Raw genomic sequence first — 20,012 nt, 5'->3', positions numbered from 1 at the left:
TGTACAAAATAAACGTATTTCCGGTGATTTTAGACGTCGCTCTTTTATTTTGAAATCCCCCGACCGGAAGTGTTATAGTGTCTGTTGCTAGCAGCTTAACTTTCTGTGCTTTTCGAGCCAACGTTACCGTAACGTCATTCGTTTCCAATGGAGAGGACCTCGGCTCACATGCAGCTCAAACTACCTATTGGAATAAATTAATTGATTGATGTTTAACTTGTCCCTGTGTGTGTCCAGTCATTTAGACTAGCAAACGTTGTATTTAACGTTAAAGTTACCTCAGGATACCATTGTATTTAGTTGGTTAGCTATGTAGCTAATGTGGATAGCATTTTGTATAGCACCAATGCTAGCTGGCTGGCTACAGCTTTATTTACTAAATTATGGAGGCTTTTTAATCGTCAAGGTAAGAGAGGATTTGTCATGATCAACTGAAGGCATATGCTATGGAACAATATGTGCTTGGGTTTTCAGAAAAAGGCCAGCTATGTGACGCTAATTATTTAGCATCAATGCTGGCTGGCTACAACAATGGCGGATGGTATTCTCTGCGAGACCAATATTATTCTATGACAGCCCCGCCCCCATTCGCTAACCAACCAATCACTGCTACGCAATATCAACGCAACGGTTGTTTAGGTTAGATTTTGGAGACATGTACGCAGCATCCTTGCAACACAGTCTACAAGACCCTAAACAACAACCGTGCTGAAATCGTGCTGATGTTGTGTTGAAGTTGCTTTGAAGTTGCTGTAGCATGTAGAGGCCTTAAGGCTATTGTGTCGTGTGTGTGCGTCAAAGATTCCATATAGCCTTCAATACGTTTTAAATGTTTTATTGACCATAGTTAATTAATTGACTTCCCATATTTGCGACACAAAGCTTTATGCAATGCAGCATATCTCGCCATGCGTGTGTGTAACATTTAGCTCATGTGTATTGTAAATCTAAAATAAAATAAGCCAGGCTGGCAAAGGTGGCAAAGCTGGCACGCCAGTACCTCTGTATACTCGCAACATCGGATTCGGTAGCATCCTAGCAGTGATTTTGGACTGATTGTGTGACGAGGCACCGTGTCAGTCTAAAGGCCTCTACATGCTACAGCAACTTCAAAGCAACTGCAACACAACATCGGCGCGATTTCAACGCGGTTGTTGCAGAGGGTCTTGTAGACTGTGTTGCGAGGATGTTGCGTACCTGTCTCCAAAATCTAATCTAAACAACCGTTGCGTTGATATTGCGTAGCAGTGATTGGTTGGTAGTGAATGGGGGCGGGGCTGTCATAGAATAATATTGGTCACGCAGCGAGGAATACCATCCTCCATTGTTGTAGCCAGCAAGCTATGCTATCAATATTAGCTAAATAATTAGCGTCATAGCTGGCCTTTTTCTGAAAACCCAAGCACATATTGTTCCATAGCATACGCCTTCAGTTGATCATGACAAATCCTCTCTTACCTTGACGATTAAAAAGCCTCCATAATTTAGTAAATAAAGCTGTAGCCAGCCAGCTAGCATTGATGCTATACAAAATGCTATCCACATTAGCTACATAGCTAACCAACTAAATACAATGGTATCCTGAGGTAACGTTAAATACAACGTTTGCTAGTCGAAATGACTGGATACAGGGACAAGTTAAACAATCAATTAATTTATTCCAACAGGTAGTTTGAGCTGCATGTGAGCCGAGGTCTTTCTCTCCTCTCCATTGGAAACTAATGACGTTACGTTAGCTCGAAAAAGCACAGAACCGGCCGACAAAAGTTAAGCTGCTAGCAACAGACACTATAATACTTCCGGTCGGGGGATTTCAAAATAAAAGAGCGACGTCTAAAAGCACCGGAAATACGTTTATTTTGTACATTATCTAACGTTAACACGAACCTAAACTAACTTTAGATTAGTTTAGGTTCGTGTAACGTTAGATATTGTAAAAAATAAACGTATTTACGGTGCTTTTAGACGTTGCTCTTTTATTTTGAAACCCCCCGCCCAGAAGTAAAAATGATGCTTATTTTTCTGCTTGTTATCAATGGGTTGGTTGAGAAGGGAAGTGTCATCTATCTAGGGAACCTAGCTACATACGGGGTACAATGTTACATAGGCTGTGCGTCGATGTTGCAGAAGCATAAAGGCAGAGTGTCTGCAACACCGTTGCTTTGTCGATGTTGTGGTGCAGTTGCTTTGAAGTTGCTGTAGCATGTAGAGGCCTTAATGCTAGCGCTGGGAAATAGCGGCATTTGCGAAACAGGCTATAGAATGATTGTTAGTTTTCAGCGTGATATGTGTTATTTAGTTAGACATATTGGACATTTTCGTTTTTGTTTATTTATTAACACTTTAATCGCCGGGAACGCCGTAACTCGTCTTTGCTCGCCATGCTCATTCTGCCGAAGACGCTGTAACTCGTCTTTGATATCAATATTTCAAAAATCTGTGATCGAAATCATATTTCTCCTCCGGAGACATGAGATGTACTGGTGAGCTCCACTCAACTGTCTAACGGTTCAAGAGCGCCATCTGGTGGCCGATCAGCAGATCGGCCAACAGGACGTGACGCGCCAAACAGGAAGTGCTCATCCATATTTCGTCCGGGCACTCGCGATCGTTAGCCGGACTCCATCTCAACACACTGGATAATCAATCGCTCGCCCTAACTCAATAAACAACGTTATTTGGACGTATATAGTATTATACAACCTGGAAATGGTTCATCTATATCAACATCCCATAATCGAAAACTGTCTACTCCAAGCTGATCGTCCAACGGCGCAAGGAAGATATGGTAAGATCCAGCGTTATTTTCTAACGTGTTCCATATAAACTGCTCTGATGACCATATGACCCACACTAGACGAATGATATAACGTTGCCCACGGAATTATAAACGACCCCCCGCCCATCCGGTCAATATCAGATGATAAGTAGTAACTTCTAGAAGTACCTCCAGTTGAAATTTTTCATCTGGCACCGATCGCTACCAAACTGTATTTGATCATCAATATAATGCATTTGGGGCTATAAATCAAGTTCTGGAGAAAGCTGCAGAAAATGATAAAAACATACTTATACTTTAGACCATATTTTAGTATGAATATGTGAATGAAAAAGTATAACGTTGCTACACCCTGAACAATGGATATAGGACATTGAATGGGCCATAATAATGTCAATTTAGCAATAGAATTTAAAAAGTTATAGCCCTGCAAAGAAGGGGAACTTCTCCATAGACAAATAGAGCTGGCTAGGGATGGTAAATTATGAATTTAACCATGGCGATCAAAGTGTTAAGTTAATATATAAACAGTGTTTAGAATATTTAATAAAAAAAAAAAAAAAAAAAAAAAAATATTTGGCTATATATATTAATGCTTCTTTTTTTGTATTTTATTTTTTTATTATTTTTTAAACAAACACATAAACAAACATGACAACACACGATTAGATATACAAGCATTGTAAAACAGTGTACATCAGTTAACCCATCGTTTGGATAAATGTCTTACACAAGATATACCCCTAATACCTGCTATCTATTCCCCTACACACATTATGCTCCTGCTCGCACCCCCCGCCCTGGACCCCCCCATGGATAATCCATCCATTATCCTTCGCTCCTAACCAAACACTACCATTAAATGCTAGCTTTTATTCTCTCCACCACTTCTAACCACATTGTCAATTTGGATTCATTGAGACCCAAAATTCTTGCTGTACATATTTCTAGATAAATCACATCGAGATATGTAAGAATCCAGACCTTTCGGCAATTTTTTTCCGGTTGAAACCATCGTGATGCTATCAGTTTTTTAGCCACTGTAATACCAGATAAAACCAATCTCTTTTGTTGTATAGGTACTGCATATTCAAAAACATCATTCAGCAGTAATATAGAGAGGTGTACAGGTATATTCAGAATTAAGAGATTTGATAATTGCTGGGTCACTTCTTCCCAGAATATCTTAACTGGTGGGCAGTCCCAATACATGTGCATAAATGTCCCCTCGTCCCCATTTGTACATAAGGAGCATTTGGAGTCTTGTTTAAGACCCATTCTGTTCAGTCTTATAGGAGTCAAGTATGTCCTATGAATATAGTTAAGATTGATTTGTTGATGGTCCGGGTTCCTTGATGCAAGTCGAACATTTGCCCAGGCTTCTTGCCAATCCAAATCTTTTTCTAGGTCTGGTATATCCCTCCTCCAAACAGAGTCTAGGTGGAGGGTTTCATACGAAGCCGTTAGTAATTGATGATAAAAATCTGATACAAAACCTCTCGATGTCTCTCTTTCATAGAAAAAGTTGTGGCATCTGTGGTGTGCAATTGGTATCTTTAATGGAACACTGTGAGTCTTCAAACATAACAATAATTGTGCGTAAAAAAGATATGTGGAACCGGTGAGATTAAACTTTTTTTCTATTTCATCATAGCTACAAATACCCTGTTTGTTGAAAACATCTCCTAATGTATGTATGCCTTGCTTTTCCCATCTAGGGAATCTTATAGGTCGTTTTCTAATCAGGAGTGCATTGTTATTGAATAAGGGAGTATGATTATGCCATTTATGTGGATTAGAATATTTTTTTTGTGTTTCACGCCATATCCGGATCGCATGTGTAATTATGGGGCCAAATTTCAGTTTGCATTGCTTAATTGATATTTTGGTGTATACTATCAATCAATCAATCAAATGTATTTGTATAGCACGTTTAAACATGACGCTTGTCAACCAAAGTGCTTCACATGGCTAAGCTAAGTACAAAGAAAAGTATAAAATAAACAGAGAAACAAAATAAAATCAATGGATAGACAAAGGAAAAACAGAACAACACGTCAACAAGTACGGCAAGAGTCAAAGTGAGTCAGGGAAGGCCAGGCGATATAGGTGGGTTTTGAGTTTTGATTTAAAAGACTCGATGGAGGGGGCAGATTTGATGGACATGGGGATGCTGTTCCAGAGGTCAGGGGCTGCGACCGCAAAAGCACGTCCCCCCCTAGACTTGAAGTTGGACCTACGAGTGGTTAGGAGACCCTTATCAGCCGATCTGAGGGCCCTGGCGTTGGTATAGGGGGTGAGGAGGTCTGCTAGGTAAGCAGGGGCCTGCAGTCTCTGTGGTGCTACTATATTTACTTCTAAATTTCTCCAGGATACTGATGCTTGGGGTTCAAACCAGGTTGTCAGTGGTCTTAAAGTGTACGCCTTAAAATAGTGGAAAGAATTTGGGATTGCCATCCCTCCCGTCGGCTTTGTTTCTCTGTGCGGTGGATCTTTTTATACGTGGTGGTTTGTTATTCCAAATAAATTTATATGCGGAAGAGTGTAATTTTTTCCAGTAACCATCTGGAGGGGGTAACGGAAGCATTGAGCTGATGAAGTTGATTCTAGGTAAGACATCCATCTTAACTATTGAAACCCGTGCCTGTACTGAGTTTTTAAGTTTTGACCACCTGTCAAGGTCGCATTTGATTTTATTTTGGATTTCTATGTAATTGTGTTTCACCGTTTGGCTTATGGTAGGGAATACTTCAACTCCCAAGCATCTAAAGTGTTTAACCATTGGTATTTCTTCTGGAAGACTCGTATTCTTTGCAGGGGCGTTCAGTGGAAGGAAAGCCGACTTTGGCCAGTTTATTTTAAATCCCGATAGGTCGCCAAAGTCATTAATCAACTTGAGAAGATAAGGCATTGCGGTGTTAGGGTTTTGCATGAACAGTATTACGTCGTCCGCATATAGACTAATTTTGTGTTGTGTGCCCTTGATTACAATTGGTTCTATGAGTTGGGATTGTCTTATATATTGTGCTAAAGGTTCTAGTGATAAATCGAATAGTCAGGGACTAAGAGGGCAACCCTGTCTAGAAGAGCGTGATACCGGAAATATTCCGGGGGTGATTATACCAGTTGTAATCATGGCCGATGGGTCTTTGTATAATACTTTAATCATATCAATGAATCCTTTTCCTAACCCCATCCTTTCTAATACCGCCCATAGATACGACCATTCCAGCCTATCAAAAGCTTTCATTGCATCCAGGGACAGCATCGCCTTGGGTGTGGTGTCGTCCTTGCTGGCATCTAGTACGTATAGTAATCGTCTTATGTTGTCAGTGATCAAACGGTTTCTTATGAAGCCAGTTTGATCCGGATGAACTAAAGACGTCATATGCTTTTGAAGTCTGATGGCTAATACCTTAGAGCAGGGGTTCCCAACCTTTTTTCCCCCAGGGACCCCCAAACATCTGATGAAATTCCTGGACCCCCCTCCTAATAAAATACCATAAAATACTTTTTTATTTTTTTACATTTTAATACTTTTTTTTGTCATTTTAATAACAAACTGCTTATACACGGGCATATGCATCATAATTAGACCCACTATGCTTCTTTGACTTGTGCTTTCAATCAACAAATCTCATCTTGCACCATATGTATTTCAAAATGTTGGCCAATATTCAAATCCTGTATTCATCCTCTCAAATCAGGCCCTAATGGTGAACGGTTTGCATTTATGTTGAATGAAGTAAGAATCCACTGCAGTAAAAATATCCTCACCTCGAGTGGTGGTAGTAAGGTTGACTGACATGAGAATGTCCTGCTTCAGATCCTCATTTTCGATATACTGCACATAAACGATGAGCACAGCCTCGTCTGCGACAGTTGTAGTTTAATCAAGTTGTATGGCAAATGGACCCTTTCTAAGCTTTTCTGACAGCTGCTGCTCGCAATCACTTGACATCTTATCAATTCGGTCTTTCACTACATTGTTCGAGAGTGGTACTGATTTTAGTTTATACGCCACCTGTGGGCCGCACAGTTTCTAAACCATTTTGATGCAGGCTGGTTTGATGAGCTGCTCGCCAATATTGTGCGGTTTCTTTGCTTTTGCAATTAAAAGCGAACACTCAAAGGAGGCTTCGGTAGCCTTCTGTAAATCACTGCCACCCCTGCTCCACGCTACTCTAACATCAACGGGCTTGTTCGCCTTGAGAGACTGTTCTTTCCTCCGAAAAAAGTCTGGATCCTTCCCAACGGTTTCTGGGTGCTTAGACGCCTGATGTCTCTTCAGCTTGCTGGGCTTCAGGCTCGAGTTTGCCAACTTTTCTCCACAAATCACACACTCAGGTCGTTTGTCTGGTCCCTCAGTGAAGCCCATGGTGATGTAATTGTCGCGATTGCTGTAGGTCCTAACTTTTTTTGCAGATGAGCTGCCGTCATCTCCTTTTCGTTTGTCACACATTTTCGCCTCTGGCGGAAAGTGATACAGTCAACTGATTCGCGTTTTAGCGGCTACCCGGTAGCCTACTGTTTTTTTTTTATCCACTTTTTCTCCCATTTTCTATATTTTCTCCCATCCCAATTTCGTATCATCCAATTCAACCCTCCCCTGTCACGAACGCTGTTTCTTGCCTCCCACAAGCCGGCTGCAATGTGGACTAAGTCATACATAGCACAAGTCCCCTCCGGTACTTGAGGTAACAGCAGTCGCATCTTTTCACCTGCGCAGCTCGATCTCTGTGGCGAGGAGTAACGCGTGGGAGGCGCACGCTGCCCCCGACACTTCCTGATTCTACTGCGCAGGCGCACCAACCGACCTGTAGGAGTCGCTGTCCACAACGCCCGATCCCAACCCATCAGTTTCCCACCCCCTAATCAATGTGTATTAGTATGAACGACCAGCTAAACTGAAAGCAATGTGGAGCGCTGGGCTCGAACAGGCGAGCCCAGCGTCTCCGCATTCGTGGCGAGCGCCTTGCCCACTACGTTCAAAAATCATGTCTAGATGTTTATTTATTTATCTTTATTTTTTATTGTAGTGGAGAGACTATTCATGCTTCTGATGATAAAAATATGCTAATTAAATATTTCTCTGATTTTTTTTTTTTTATAATAATCTGTGGTCTGGCGGACCCCCTGCGCCCCCTGCCCAGGTTGGGAATCACTGCCTTAGAGAACAGTTTGATATCGGTTCTGAGGAGGCTTACGGGTCTATAACTACAGCACTCGGTGGGGTCTTTGTCTTTTTTAAGGAGAACTGTTATGAGTGCAATATTGTCGTTCTTATGAAAGTTCCCCTCCTTGACTGAGTATAAAATCATATTAAGTAATAGGGGTCCAATTATGTCCCAGCATGAGAGGTACATTTCTGGTGGGATACCGTCTCTTCCAGGAGCCCTACCACTTTGCATTTCGGATATGGCCTTCCTGAGTTCCTCTAGTGTGATTGGTGTTTCTAACTGTTTAGCATTATCCTCTGAAAGTTTGGGGAGGTTAATTTGATTAAGATATGTGTCCATTTTGTTTTGATCGAAGGTCGTTTCTGATTTATACAAGTTGGAGTACAATTCTTTGAATGTCGTGTTTATTTCTTTGGTGTCTGTTACAAGTCCTTGTTGTGCTTTAATGGAGGTTATATCTGCAAATTTTGCGTTAACTCTTAATCGCGTAGCTAGTAGGTGACTTGGTTTGGAACCTTGAGAGTAATGCTGTTGTCTTGTGCTACGTATTTGTACTTCAGATTGCAGTCTGTAAATGGCGTTAATCTCTATTTTTTGTAAATTAACTCGAGATTCCAGTCGAGCCGAGTCGTTATATTGTAAAGAAGTAAATAATGTAGAGTAGAGCGTTTCTAATTCCGCCAGTTTTGAGCATCGATTCTTGCGTATTTTGGATGAAAAGCTATCCGTGAAATCCTTTATCATTCCCTTTACCGACATCCATAATATTCTAGGGTCCGGCACCGAGTTCACATTCTCTGGTAGGAATACTGAAAGAGCTTCTTTGAGTTGTGTAATGAATTCCTTGTTATTCAGCAGTGTTGTGTTAAAGCGCCATCTTGGGGCTCGGGATGATAGTACACCAAATGATCCTTTTAGGAGTAAATAACAATGATCTGATAATGCATTGGGTACCATCTCCACTTCATAGTTATCAAATAATTAATAATAATTATCAAATGAATGCTTCTTTAGTTTTCACTATCTGTTATTTAGGTAGACCTATTGAACATTTGTTTTTGTTTATTTCATATATAAAACAGTGTTTCGAATATTTAAAACAAATAATAAAAACTAAATTTTAATAATAATAATAATAATAATAATAATAATAATAATAATAATAATAATAATAATAATAATAATTTAAAAAAAAAACTGGTTTTCACACGGTCTAGGGCTTAAAATATTATTTACAGTCAGGCTTATTTTCGGGCAGGGCCTGAAGTTCACAGGCTCGGGCTGGGCACGGGCTTCATTTCAAGGCCCTTGCAGACCACTAATACAAACCCTTAGTCGGGGACAGGCCTACTCACCAGTAGCTCCATGTTGGTCGGCCTGTAAGTACTGGTTCCGTTCAGCAGCTTGGAGATCAGGGAGAGGCTCAGGTGGCGACGCAGCTGTCTGTGCACAGAAATGTGATTGTTTTTCTGTCTCCATCAAAAACACGATGAGATCAACCAAAGAACAAAAACACGCCTGTTTTTAGATGAGACACTAGCTATAGAAACTAGTTCCAGACACTAGCTATAGAATCCCTGTTACGGTCTAAAATGGAACATGGTTCAGATTATTTTATTGTCGCAGTTTTTTTTTTTTTTATAAATGTACCGGTACATACATTTACATTTAGTCATTTAGCTGACGCTTTTATCCAAAGCCACTTACAAGTTCTGTACGACAAGCCATCAGGAAGGGCACAACTCTATCAGCTGAGTAACAATGTTCATCAAAGTGTTGAGTGCTACAGTGTAGGTTAGTTTATTAGGACAAGTGCATGACAGTATGGTTAGTTAGGGTTAGATTTTTTTAATTTTTTTTTTAATTCAGATAATGGTTGAAGAAGTGAGTCTTTAGTCGACGGCGAAAGATTGGACGTGTTTTGGCTGTCCTAACTGGGGTGGGTAGTTCATTCCACCATTGTGGGGCAAGGACTGAGAATAGGCGACTTCTCTTTGATGACCCTCCCGGAGCTTGGATAGGAGTAGGTCTGAGGCGGCCAGAAGATGCAGAGCGTAGGGGTCTTGAGGGTGTGTAGTTAGAGACCATTTACCGGAGGTAGGCGGGAGCAGTTCCCTTCGCCGCACGGTATGCTAGGTCGAGGGCCATGAAGGGGATTCGTGCAGCAATGGGGAGCCAGTGCAGGTCCCTAAGAAGTGGGGTGACATGGGCCGACTTCGGTAGGTTTGAGATAAGGCGGGCCGCTGCGTTCTGAATGAGTTGAAGAGGCTTAGTGGCAGTGGCCGGGAGGCCAGCGAGCAGTGCGTTGCAGTAGTCGAGGCGGGAGATTACTGTTGATTGGACAAGGAGTTGGGTGGCTTCTTTTGGCAGGAAGGGGCGGATCCTTCTGACGTTGCTCAGGAGGAATCGGCAGGTTCTGGTTGTCGCTGCGATGTGAGCAGAGAAGTTCAACTGGTCGTCGAGGACAACACCAAGGTTCTTGGCGGTCGGGGACGTGGTCACAGCTGCATTCTCGACTGTGATGGAAAGGTCGGTCAGGGGGGAGGATTTGGCCGGCAGGTGGAGCAATTCTGTTTTGCTTAGGTTCAGTTTGAGGTGGTTGGTCGTCATCCAGGCGGAGATGTCGGACATACATTCAGAAAAACGTGATACGCTCGTTATTCCCGGCTCCTCAACCGTAGTAGATTTGTAAACACAATGATTTATACAAACTAGGGATGCACGATAATTATCGGGCCGATATCAGCAATTATGACGTCATCTAGATAAAAGTATTGATAGCGCCGATAATATTATATTATTTTTTTTACACTTTTTTCTTTTTATGTCAACGTTCACACGCACAATATATGCTTACTTAGGATTTGACTTGATTCAACAACAAAACAGTCGGGGCAATGGCAAGCCGAAAACGGTCGAAAATGTGGTTACCGTAATTCCTCTAATAGTAACCCCGGCTTGTATTTGTTTCAACTGTAGCGGGTACCAGGCTTGTATTAGGAGGAGGCCTGTATAAGAGGGAGGCCTATATTTCAAATTTTCAAACGGATCATAATGAATAAATCAACATTTTGTGTCGGTTTGAACCCAGTAAAATGTACTGGGTTCATTTATTGAAACCAAGTACTGTATGAAACACGGTAGTAAACAGTGCAATTACAGGTGGTCAAAAAAAGTTAAATAAAGTAAAATAGTGTAATCACAATACTGGTATAATAATAATAATAATAACTTCGTTTTATACAATTCTGAGGTAGGCTTACTCTCTTGGTAAACATTAACACCATACCATTATATGGTATTTACTGCACAGCCAGGCCAGCATATAACAACAATAACAAAATATATTGCCTATGGTAAATCCGTTGAGGGAAATACCGTAATTCCTCTAATATACATGAAACCCGGCTTGTATTAGGTTTATAATTGCTTAGCTCAACAGCGCACCCGGTCATTAATAGAGACCCGGTTTTTAATTGAATACCGGTTACTATTAGAGGAATTACGGTATTTGAAGTTTGGATTTTTTTTTTTTTTTTTACAACTGAGGTACAGTAGGTTAAAATGTGAACGGTACCCATCCCTACTGACAAAGCACAATACCTGTTGGTTTTTAGTTCACTCATTGTTCAGGGAAACACATTGTTAATGACATTGACGGATTGTGAATTTTGTGATTGACTCAAATTATATAAATATAGTCACTTTATTTGAAGAGTCAAAACTGTTCTCTTGGCTTTGTTTTGTTCATAGTAGTAACGCTCATGTCATGATAAATCTGGTTAGGTCAAAACTACAGGATTATACATAAAAAATATATATATATTATAATACAATAAATATATATATACATCGGTTATCGGTATCGACCTTGAGGAGCAGAAAGTTATCGGTATAGATATCGGGGTCAAAAAATCAATATTGTGCACCCCTAATACAAACTATACAATACAAGGTAAAAGAACAGTGGATACATAAAAGAATGCATCTTGACATTACACAAACATCCCGTTCATAAGAGTTGTATCGAGATGTGACCTTTGTGATGGAGGGGATAGGACCTCACGTCACGCCATCCGACACTTGAACTCTCAACTCTGACCTCCATTGCCTATACCCTAGGCTCCGTTACCCATACTGTACGAACTTTGAACCCTGTTGCCTATACTCAATTTATACCTACCTACTGCTTTCACGGTCTACAACTGCCCTACACTGTAATCATAACTGCCTACCTCATCTACCCAAATAACTCTGATAGCATGTACAATAGTGCTATATATACAGTATATATATATATATATATATATATATATATATATATATATACATTTATATATATACTAGATGTAACTGCAGGAGTGTCATAGTGTAATTCTAGTTAGCTGGAGTGTGATGTCATAATAGATCGCCCTGTGTGTACGGTCCTGCTGCCTTGTGATGTCATAATAGATCGCCACTAGTGTATAAATATTGAGACCCTATAAGGTTCGTCCCTTCACTTCTTCACCATCTTCAGACAAGCCACATCGACACCAAGCTCCATAACAGTCCTCTCATATTGCATGCAGTCAATAAGGTACGTTTGGGGCCGTACTGCGCTTGTAGTTAAGTTCAGTGGGTTAACAACCACCCTTGTAACGACCGATAAATTGTATGTATGTTGTTATGGTTTGATCCGTGATTGATTGTATTTCATGTATGTTTTCACAGTTTTACGGTTCGGAATAAAGATGTTCTCTTCGAACGGAAATAAAGCCAATCAGTAAACATCAAAGACGAGTTGCTTCATCATTGCAAGAGGGACAGTTACAGTAAAACTTATATGCACCGCCGCCATCACACACATAATAAACCTCTCCATAAAACAGGGACACGTCCCCAAGGACTTCAAAATTGCGAGGGTGACCCCTCTGCACAAAAAGGGCAGCAAATTAGACCCAGGCAACTACCGCCCTGTTTCTATTCTCACCTCCATCTCGAAAGTCATGGAAAAAATAGTCTACGAACAGGTCGAAAAGTACCTAGCGGAAAAAAATCTAATCTACGAATTCCAATCTGGCTTCAGAACATCCCACTCCACTGACACATGCCTTCTCTATTTGAATGACCACATCAAACAAGAGGTGGACGCAGGCAAATACTGCGGCATGGTCATGCTGGACCTACAAAAGGCCTTTGACACGGTCAATCACTCCATTCTGATTGACAAGCTAAAAGCAATTGGTTTTGATAGTCTATCAGTGAGCTGGATGCAATCCTACCTTGAGGGGAGGGAACAGATGGTGGAGGTAAACGGTACCCTATCCCCCCCCCTCACAGTGAGCTGTGGTGTTCCACAAGGAAGCATACTAGGACCGCTACTGTTCCTAATTTATGCAAATGACATGTCGTCAGCTTGTGACTGCAACTTGTTCCTGTTTGCGGACGACTCAGCCCTGCTGGTCTCTGACAAGAACAAGTTACAGGTTGAAAAAACCCTCAGCTCGGAACTAGGCAGAATCTGCATATGGCTCGCTGATAACAAACTATCATTACACATGGGCAAAACAGAGTCCATTCTCTTCGGTTCAAATAACAAACTCAGCAAGACCGACGGCTTCTCAGTTACAGTGGGTGACAATATTGTCACAAGGAAAGATGAAATTACCTACCTGGGTTCCATCCTAGAGGCTAATCTCTCCTGTGACAAAATGGCATCCAATGTAATAAAAAAAGTCAACCAACGAACTCGATTCTTGTACCGGATCTCCTCTCTGGTAAACAAGAACACCCTGAAGACTCTGGCAGGAGCACTCATTCAGGGGTACTACGACTATGCTTGCACCTCATGGTACCAAAGCACCTCAAAGGCGCTAAAAACAAAATTACAAACATCTCAAAACAAACTGGTCAGACTACTGCTTGACCTTACTCCTAGAACCCACCTCACCCCTGCCCACTTCGACAACCTAGGATGGCTTAGAGTAGACGACAGAGTACAACAACTTGCAATGGGCCTGGTCTACAAGATACACTACACGACCAAGGTACCCATGTACATGTCAAAATACTTCCCAAAGGTCAGTGAATACCACGATCACAACACCAGAGGGAGCTCCACAAATCATGTTAAACCCAGATTCGGCTCAAATAAGGGACTAAACACGTTTCGCAATTATGCCACATCAATGTGGAACGCCCTACCCAAAGCTGTAAAGGAATGTGGATCACTACCCACTTTCAAAACCTCTCTCAAGGGACACCTACGGGAGACTGCAATTCAACACTGGCCCCTGTAAATATCCTAACCCAACCCCCTCCAATGTACAGTCATTTACCTAGTATGGTTTTGTCAATAGTTCAATGTACAATTGTGTTTGTTTGTACAGTGTCTCCTCCCCCCCCCCCTCAATGTACAGTGTTACTTGTTTATACAGTGTGCCCCCCGCCCCCCCCCCCCAACCACCTCCAGTGTAAATTACCCAGTATGGTTGTCAATATCCCAATGTACCCAACCCCCCCCACCCAACCTCCTCCAATGTACAGTTTCTACGTCAAATGTATATACTCCCTTTTCTTGACTCCTTCTGTATCACAAACAGTACTGTATTTGCAAATCTGGTATGTCATAAATGTATAGATGTAGCAGTACTGACTATCTGTATGTCATGTATGTCATATATGTCTATATGAATTGAAAATGGGGGACCCTGATGGAAACAAGACAAACGTCTTTCTCAGGTCTGCATCCCCTTAACAATTGTATGTATTGAGCCGTACTGTATTGTACCCATTCTGCAATCTGTTAAATAAAGTTTTCATTCATTCATTCATTCATTCATTCATTTCATTCATTCATTCACCACGATGACCGTGCAATTCTAGAACATCGAACATCCACAACCTTCCGGAACATTCTAGAACATCGAACATCCACAACCTTCCGGAACATTCTAGAACATCGAACATCCTGGCATTACATCAAGATGTCTGATAGTGGCAGCCAGTCCAAGACGGTGGTGGAGGAGGAGAACACATCCGTGGCAGAGGGCCGAGCACGCAGGCGGACGGCCGCGGCTCAAGAACTGAAGGATGGGCAAAGGACAAAGGTTGCACGGCGGTTCGATAAGTGCAAGAAAGGATGGCAGGCGGCGATGCAGGAGGCCGAGAACGCGCTGATTACCCCGGGCGCACTCGACGTAATGCAACAAGTCTCTACAATAGGCAGTGCCGCTGAGAAGCTGGGTGCAGCCTATGAGGCTTGGAAGAGCATTGAAGCGCCTGAAAGTAACGCACGGCGCACCATCAACCGCTGCAACCAAGACACAGAGAGACTTGCAAGGAGACTGTTCGAGGCGCAAGAGGAGCACCTTGAAGCAATGCGGAAACTGGTAGCCGAAGATGCACAGTTAAAGGCACAAGTGGCGGCCGACAACGCGGAAAGAAAGGTCAAACGAAGGGCCGAAACCGCGGAAAGACAAGGAAGGCTAGAGGCTAAACGCAGAGAAGGAACGCTATTGGAAGCCCTGCAGAAGCTACATGCAGCTCAAGCAGCTGAAAGAGAAGCCGCGGACAGACAAAGGGTGCTAGAAGCTGCACAGAGAAAGGTTCAGCAGGATGCTGAAACCGCAGAAGAAGAAGAAGTAGTAGAAGTAGAAGAAGAAGAAGTAAAGCGATTGGAAACTAGGAAGACGCTAAGGGCTGCCACGGCACGACCGCAAGTATACGATCAGCCCAAAGGTGCAGCGCAAGCAGCCAGCCAAAGTGGCTACCCAGCTGGAGAAATAAAGGTGTCGCAAGAGCGAGGCGTCGCTGTGAAAGAGGAAGTCACGTCTCAGGCAAGCGTAGGGCAGCACCATTTTTCACGGCCAGCTGCAGCACCACCACGGCAACCCCAACTGCAAGCTGCACCACAAGCAGGGCAAGACCGGTACCAGGCGCCACTGCCAGCGGAAGCACAACCAAGGCAAAACCAGCAGCGGTCTCCACTGCTAGCTGTAGCAGAAACAAGGCAAGAAGACAGATGTATCGCACTCCGCGATACACAAAGTGACCCAACCTTGATCCGCGAAATGACAGCAAAGGCTCTCAACACAGAGGTTCTCCAGGAGACAGACCAGAGGTTCTTCAGGAGACAGACCAGAGGTTCTTCAGGAGACAGACCAGAGGTTCTCCAGGAGACAGACCACAGGTTCTTCAGGAGACAGACCAGAGGTTCTTCAGGAGACAGACCAGAGGTTATTACAGCAGATGACATAAAGATGCTGGAGCCTGACGTTGCTGAAAGAACGGCAGAGGCCACCCCCATCCCCCAAGAGAATCTAAGGTTCCAGTCGAAAATGGAACGCATCAAGCAAAGCACAGAGTCTACACAATGGAGGTATGTGGCGGCGGAAGAGAATCCAGCCGACCATGCCTCAAGAGGTCTCACAGCAGAGCCACTGATAGCCTCTAACTGGGTCACCGGCCCAGACTTGCTTTGGCAGAAAGGGTTACCAAGTGGAGAAGGCAAGGTGGGAGAGATCGCAAGCGACGACCCTGAACTTAGGAAGGCCCAGGTGCTCACCGCACGGGTGAAAGAAGGCTGGCCGCTGCTAGCGCGCGTACACAAGTTGCCTTCTCCAAGTGGAGAAGGCAAGGTGGGAGAGATCGCAAGCGACGACCCTGAACTTAGGAAGGCCCAGGTGCTCACCACACGGGTGAAAGAAGTCTGGCCGCTGCTAGCGCGCGTACACAAGTTCTCAGACTGGTCCAGACTGGTGAAAGCTATCGCCAGACTCCAGCGCCATGTGAAAGAAAGGAAAGGTCACCAGCCAAAGTCCTGTGAAGCCACCAGTCTAGAGGAAAGGAGAGAAGCGGAGCTAACCATAATCAAGATGGTGCAAGAAGCAACCTTTTCACAAGACATACAGTTACTCCAGAGTCACCAGGAGACACCAGTCAAAGGCAGAGCCACTAATCTGCACCGGTTAGGTCCATTCCTGGATGACCAAGGCATCCTCAGAGTTGGCGGCCGCCTAACGCATGCCGCCTTACCGCCACAGGGGAAGCATCCAGCGGTCCTTCCAAAGGACAGTCATGTGTCTGGGTTACTCGTCAAGCACTATCATGAGAGAGTGCACCATCAGGGACGAGGGATGACCATGAATGCACTCCGATCCAATGGCATATGGATACTAGGCTGCAGCAAGGCAGTATCAGCCCATATCTACAAGTGCACTACGTGCAGGAAGTTCAGACGATGCACGGAACAGCAAAGAATGGCAGACCTCCCCGAGGAACGAATGGAAACTGCTCCGCCATGCACCTACTACGGGATGGAACGATTTGGACCACGTGGAGAAATCAAGGTGGGAGGGAGCGGTGTGTCTCTGGCTGCCGTAACGAATGCTCTAGCTGTCGGTGGCTATGACGGGGACAAGAACCCTGGTCCAGGAACCCTGTTCCAGGTCAAGGGTACCGGAGCCTCCGGCGCTCTCAAGATCAACCAGGCTGAGGGTAAAGCCAACAAGCCCGCCAAGAAGCCAGCAGCCAAGAAACCTGTGGAAGCCAAAGGACCCACGAAGGCGGCAACGAAGAAGCCTGCTGCTTTCTGGGAAAGACAAAGACGCACCATCATAAGGAGCTTGACAGGGCTTGTCTTGACCATCTTCCCATATGAAGTCATAGCGGTTGTAAACCGCAGACCCCTGACCACGGATTGGCTCAATGATTCATCTAGTCCAGAGCCCCGGACACCAAGCCACATCCTGACCACGAAGGCCACAATCCTCGCTCCACCTCCTGGACAGTTCGTCAAGGAAGATCTGTACATCGGCAAAGGATGGCGTCGAGTTCAAATCTTATCCACCCACTGCTGGACAAGATGGAAGAAGAAGTACCTCCTGCACCTCCAACCGAGACAGAAGTGGACCAAGGATCGTAGGAACGCAAGGGTCGACGACATTGTACTCCTACAGCATGAGTCCACACCACGTAACCAGTGGAGGATGGCGAAGGTTATCGAGGTGTACCCAGGGAGAGACGGGAGAGTGCGCCACCTTAAGTTGTTTATCAGCGACCCCAATCTTGATAAGAAAGGCAAGCGCATCTCCACACCAGTCGTCCTGGAGAGGCCCATCCATAAGACGGTGACGTTGGTGGAAGCAGAATGAAGCCTCTTGCGCCCTCTAGCTTTGTCTATATCTCTATCATTCTATCTTTTTCTCTCCCTCAGGCTGAGGTGATTCGTCCGGTGGCGGCCAAGGACCATAGTTATTGTAGTTATTTGTAGTAGTGTTGTCAAAAATATCGAAGTATCGATAAATATCGATACTGAATATTTAAAACAGTTACGATACTCATTTCCCGAAATACCGATACTTTCTGTAGTATCGGTACCCGCTGGCAGTGTTCTACCGGAAGTTTGTTGACACGCTGTTCAGAGCACGCTTGCCCCTCCAGCTGTTCAGAGCACGCTTCCCCCTCCAGCCCTCCCCCTCACAGAGCGAGCCGTCGGCGTCTTCACTCTTCAGTAAACATTTTAGCTGAGTGAACTAAGATGGCAGATGCAGCGCCTCCACAACTTAAAGATAAAGAAAACAGCAGAAGTGCTGTTTGGAAGTACTTCGGTTTTGAAGTAAACACAGAAGGGAAAGTTAAAGATGTCACAATGCCCATTTGCAAGCGGTGTTACAGGGCAGTGCCAACGAAAGGTGCCAACACCTCAAATATGGCAAAACACCTGAAGGACCGGCACGCGGATCTCCACAAAGAAATGAAAGAGGTTTGTGACTGAAGCATTAAACCACTAACTCTAGTTTAATACAAGATACGTTGTCTACTGATGGCGCATCATATCAACAGCTGATTCGTTGTACGTTACAGCTATTAGCTAACGTTAGATAGCTACTGCTAGTCGTTCCTCTGTCAGCTTATGCTAGCTAGCCGGCTACCGCATGGAAACGGAGTAAAATTACGTTTAAACGTTATGTCGAGGTCATACAATACTACACTCGACACGAGGTTGGTTAACGTTACCAGCCCCGGAGAGATCTATCTATCTATCTATCTATCTATCTATATCTATATCTATATCTATATCTATATCTATATCGTCTTATTAACTAAAATATTTTAACCAAATAAAAAGCAGCAGCACTATTGCATAACTAAGTCATGTTTGCTATGTATTTCTTTCTTTAGAGAGAAACAACGGGTTTTAAAAGTCTTATATTTCTCTTTTCTTATAGTACCAGAGAGAAGCTGAGGAGAATCGACCAGCAACAGCACAGCAGCCTACCCTACCAGCATTACTTGAACAACAAAGGAAGTATCATGCAAACTCAAAGGAAGCCAAGAAACTTAACAGGGCTGTAGCAGAGTACATATGCATGGATCAGGTCCCTGTCTATACTGTTGAGAAACATGGGTTCAGACAACTGCTTGGACAGTTAAATAACAAGTATTCCCTTCCTTCACGGAACCACTTCATGTCAACTGAAATCCCTGCCCTATATAATGAAACAAAAGACAAAATCATGGAGAGCCTTAGGGGGAAACCCTTATTTTCATGCACCACTGACTTGTGGACCAGCAGGGCCACGTCCACATTCATGGCAGTAACTCTGCAGTTTATTACAGAATCCTGGGACATGCAGAGCTGGTGTTTGGGCTGTGTTGGGCTGCACTCAGAGCACACGGGGGACAGTTTGAGAGAGGCGTTGGAGGAGATGGTACATGAAACATGGAAGCTGGACATGTCAAATATGGCTGGCAGTGGCATCACCACTGATAATGCCTCAAATAACAAGAAAGCATTTAAGCAGGACTTCACATGGGTCCCCTGCTTTGGGCACAACCTTCACCTAGCCATTAGCAAGGGTCTGGATATAGGCTGTGTGTCTGCAGCACTGTCGAGGCTGAGAAAGACAGTGTCTGCCTTCAGCAGGTCACCAAAGATGTCCCGACAGCTGAAGCAGAAGCAAAAAGAGTTGCAACTGCCTGAACACAAACTGATCCATGATGAGCCGACACGCTGGGACTCAGCGTATCAAATGGTGGCGAGATTTCTGGAACAGCAGCAAGCGGTC

At 43.8% G+C, this 20,012-nt stretch overlaps 1 protein-coding gene across 4 annotated transcripts in view; it reads right to left on the bottom strand.

Moving 5' to 3' along the window:
* Window positions 1–20,012, bottom strand: part of slf2 (SMC5-SMC6 complex localization factor 2) — a 140,162-nt gene that overhangs the window by 22,101 nt on the left and 98,049 nt on the right. For all 4 annotated transcript variants that reach the window (XM_084322171.1, XM_084322173.1, XM_084322172.1 and 1 more), the window contains exon 16: window positions 9,315–9,402. In XM_084322171.1, the coding sequence (XP_084178297.1) occupies window positions 9,315–9,402 (88 nt within the window). The remainder of the gene's footprint in view (window positions 1–9,314; window positions 9,403–20,012) is intronic.

This window comes from Notolepis coatsorum, assembly GCF_963971535.1.
Source record: "Notolepis coatsorum genome assembly, chromosome: 9".
Taxonomy (NCBI): Eukaryota; Metazoa; Chordata; class Actinopteri; order Aulopiformes; family Paralepididae; genus Notolepis; species Notolepis coatsorum.
Note: the sequence above shows the minus strand (reverse complement) of the source record. Positions and strands in the feature narration are given on the sequence as shown.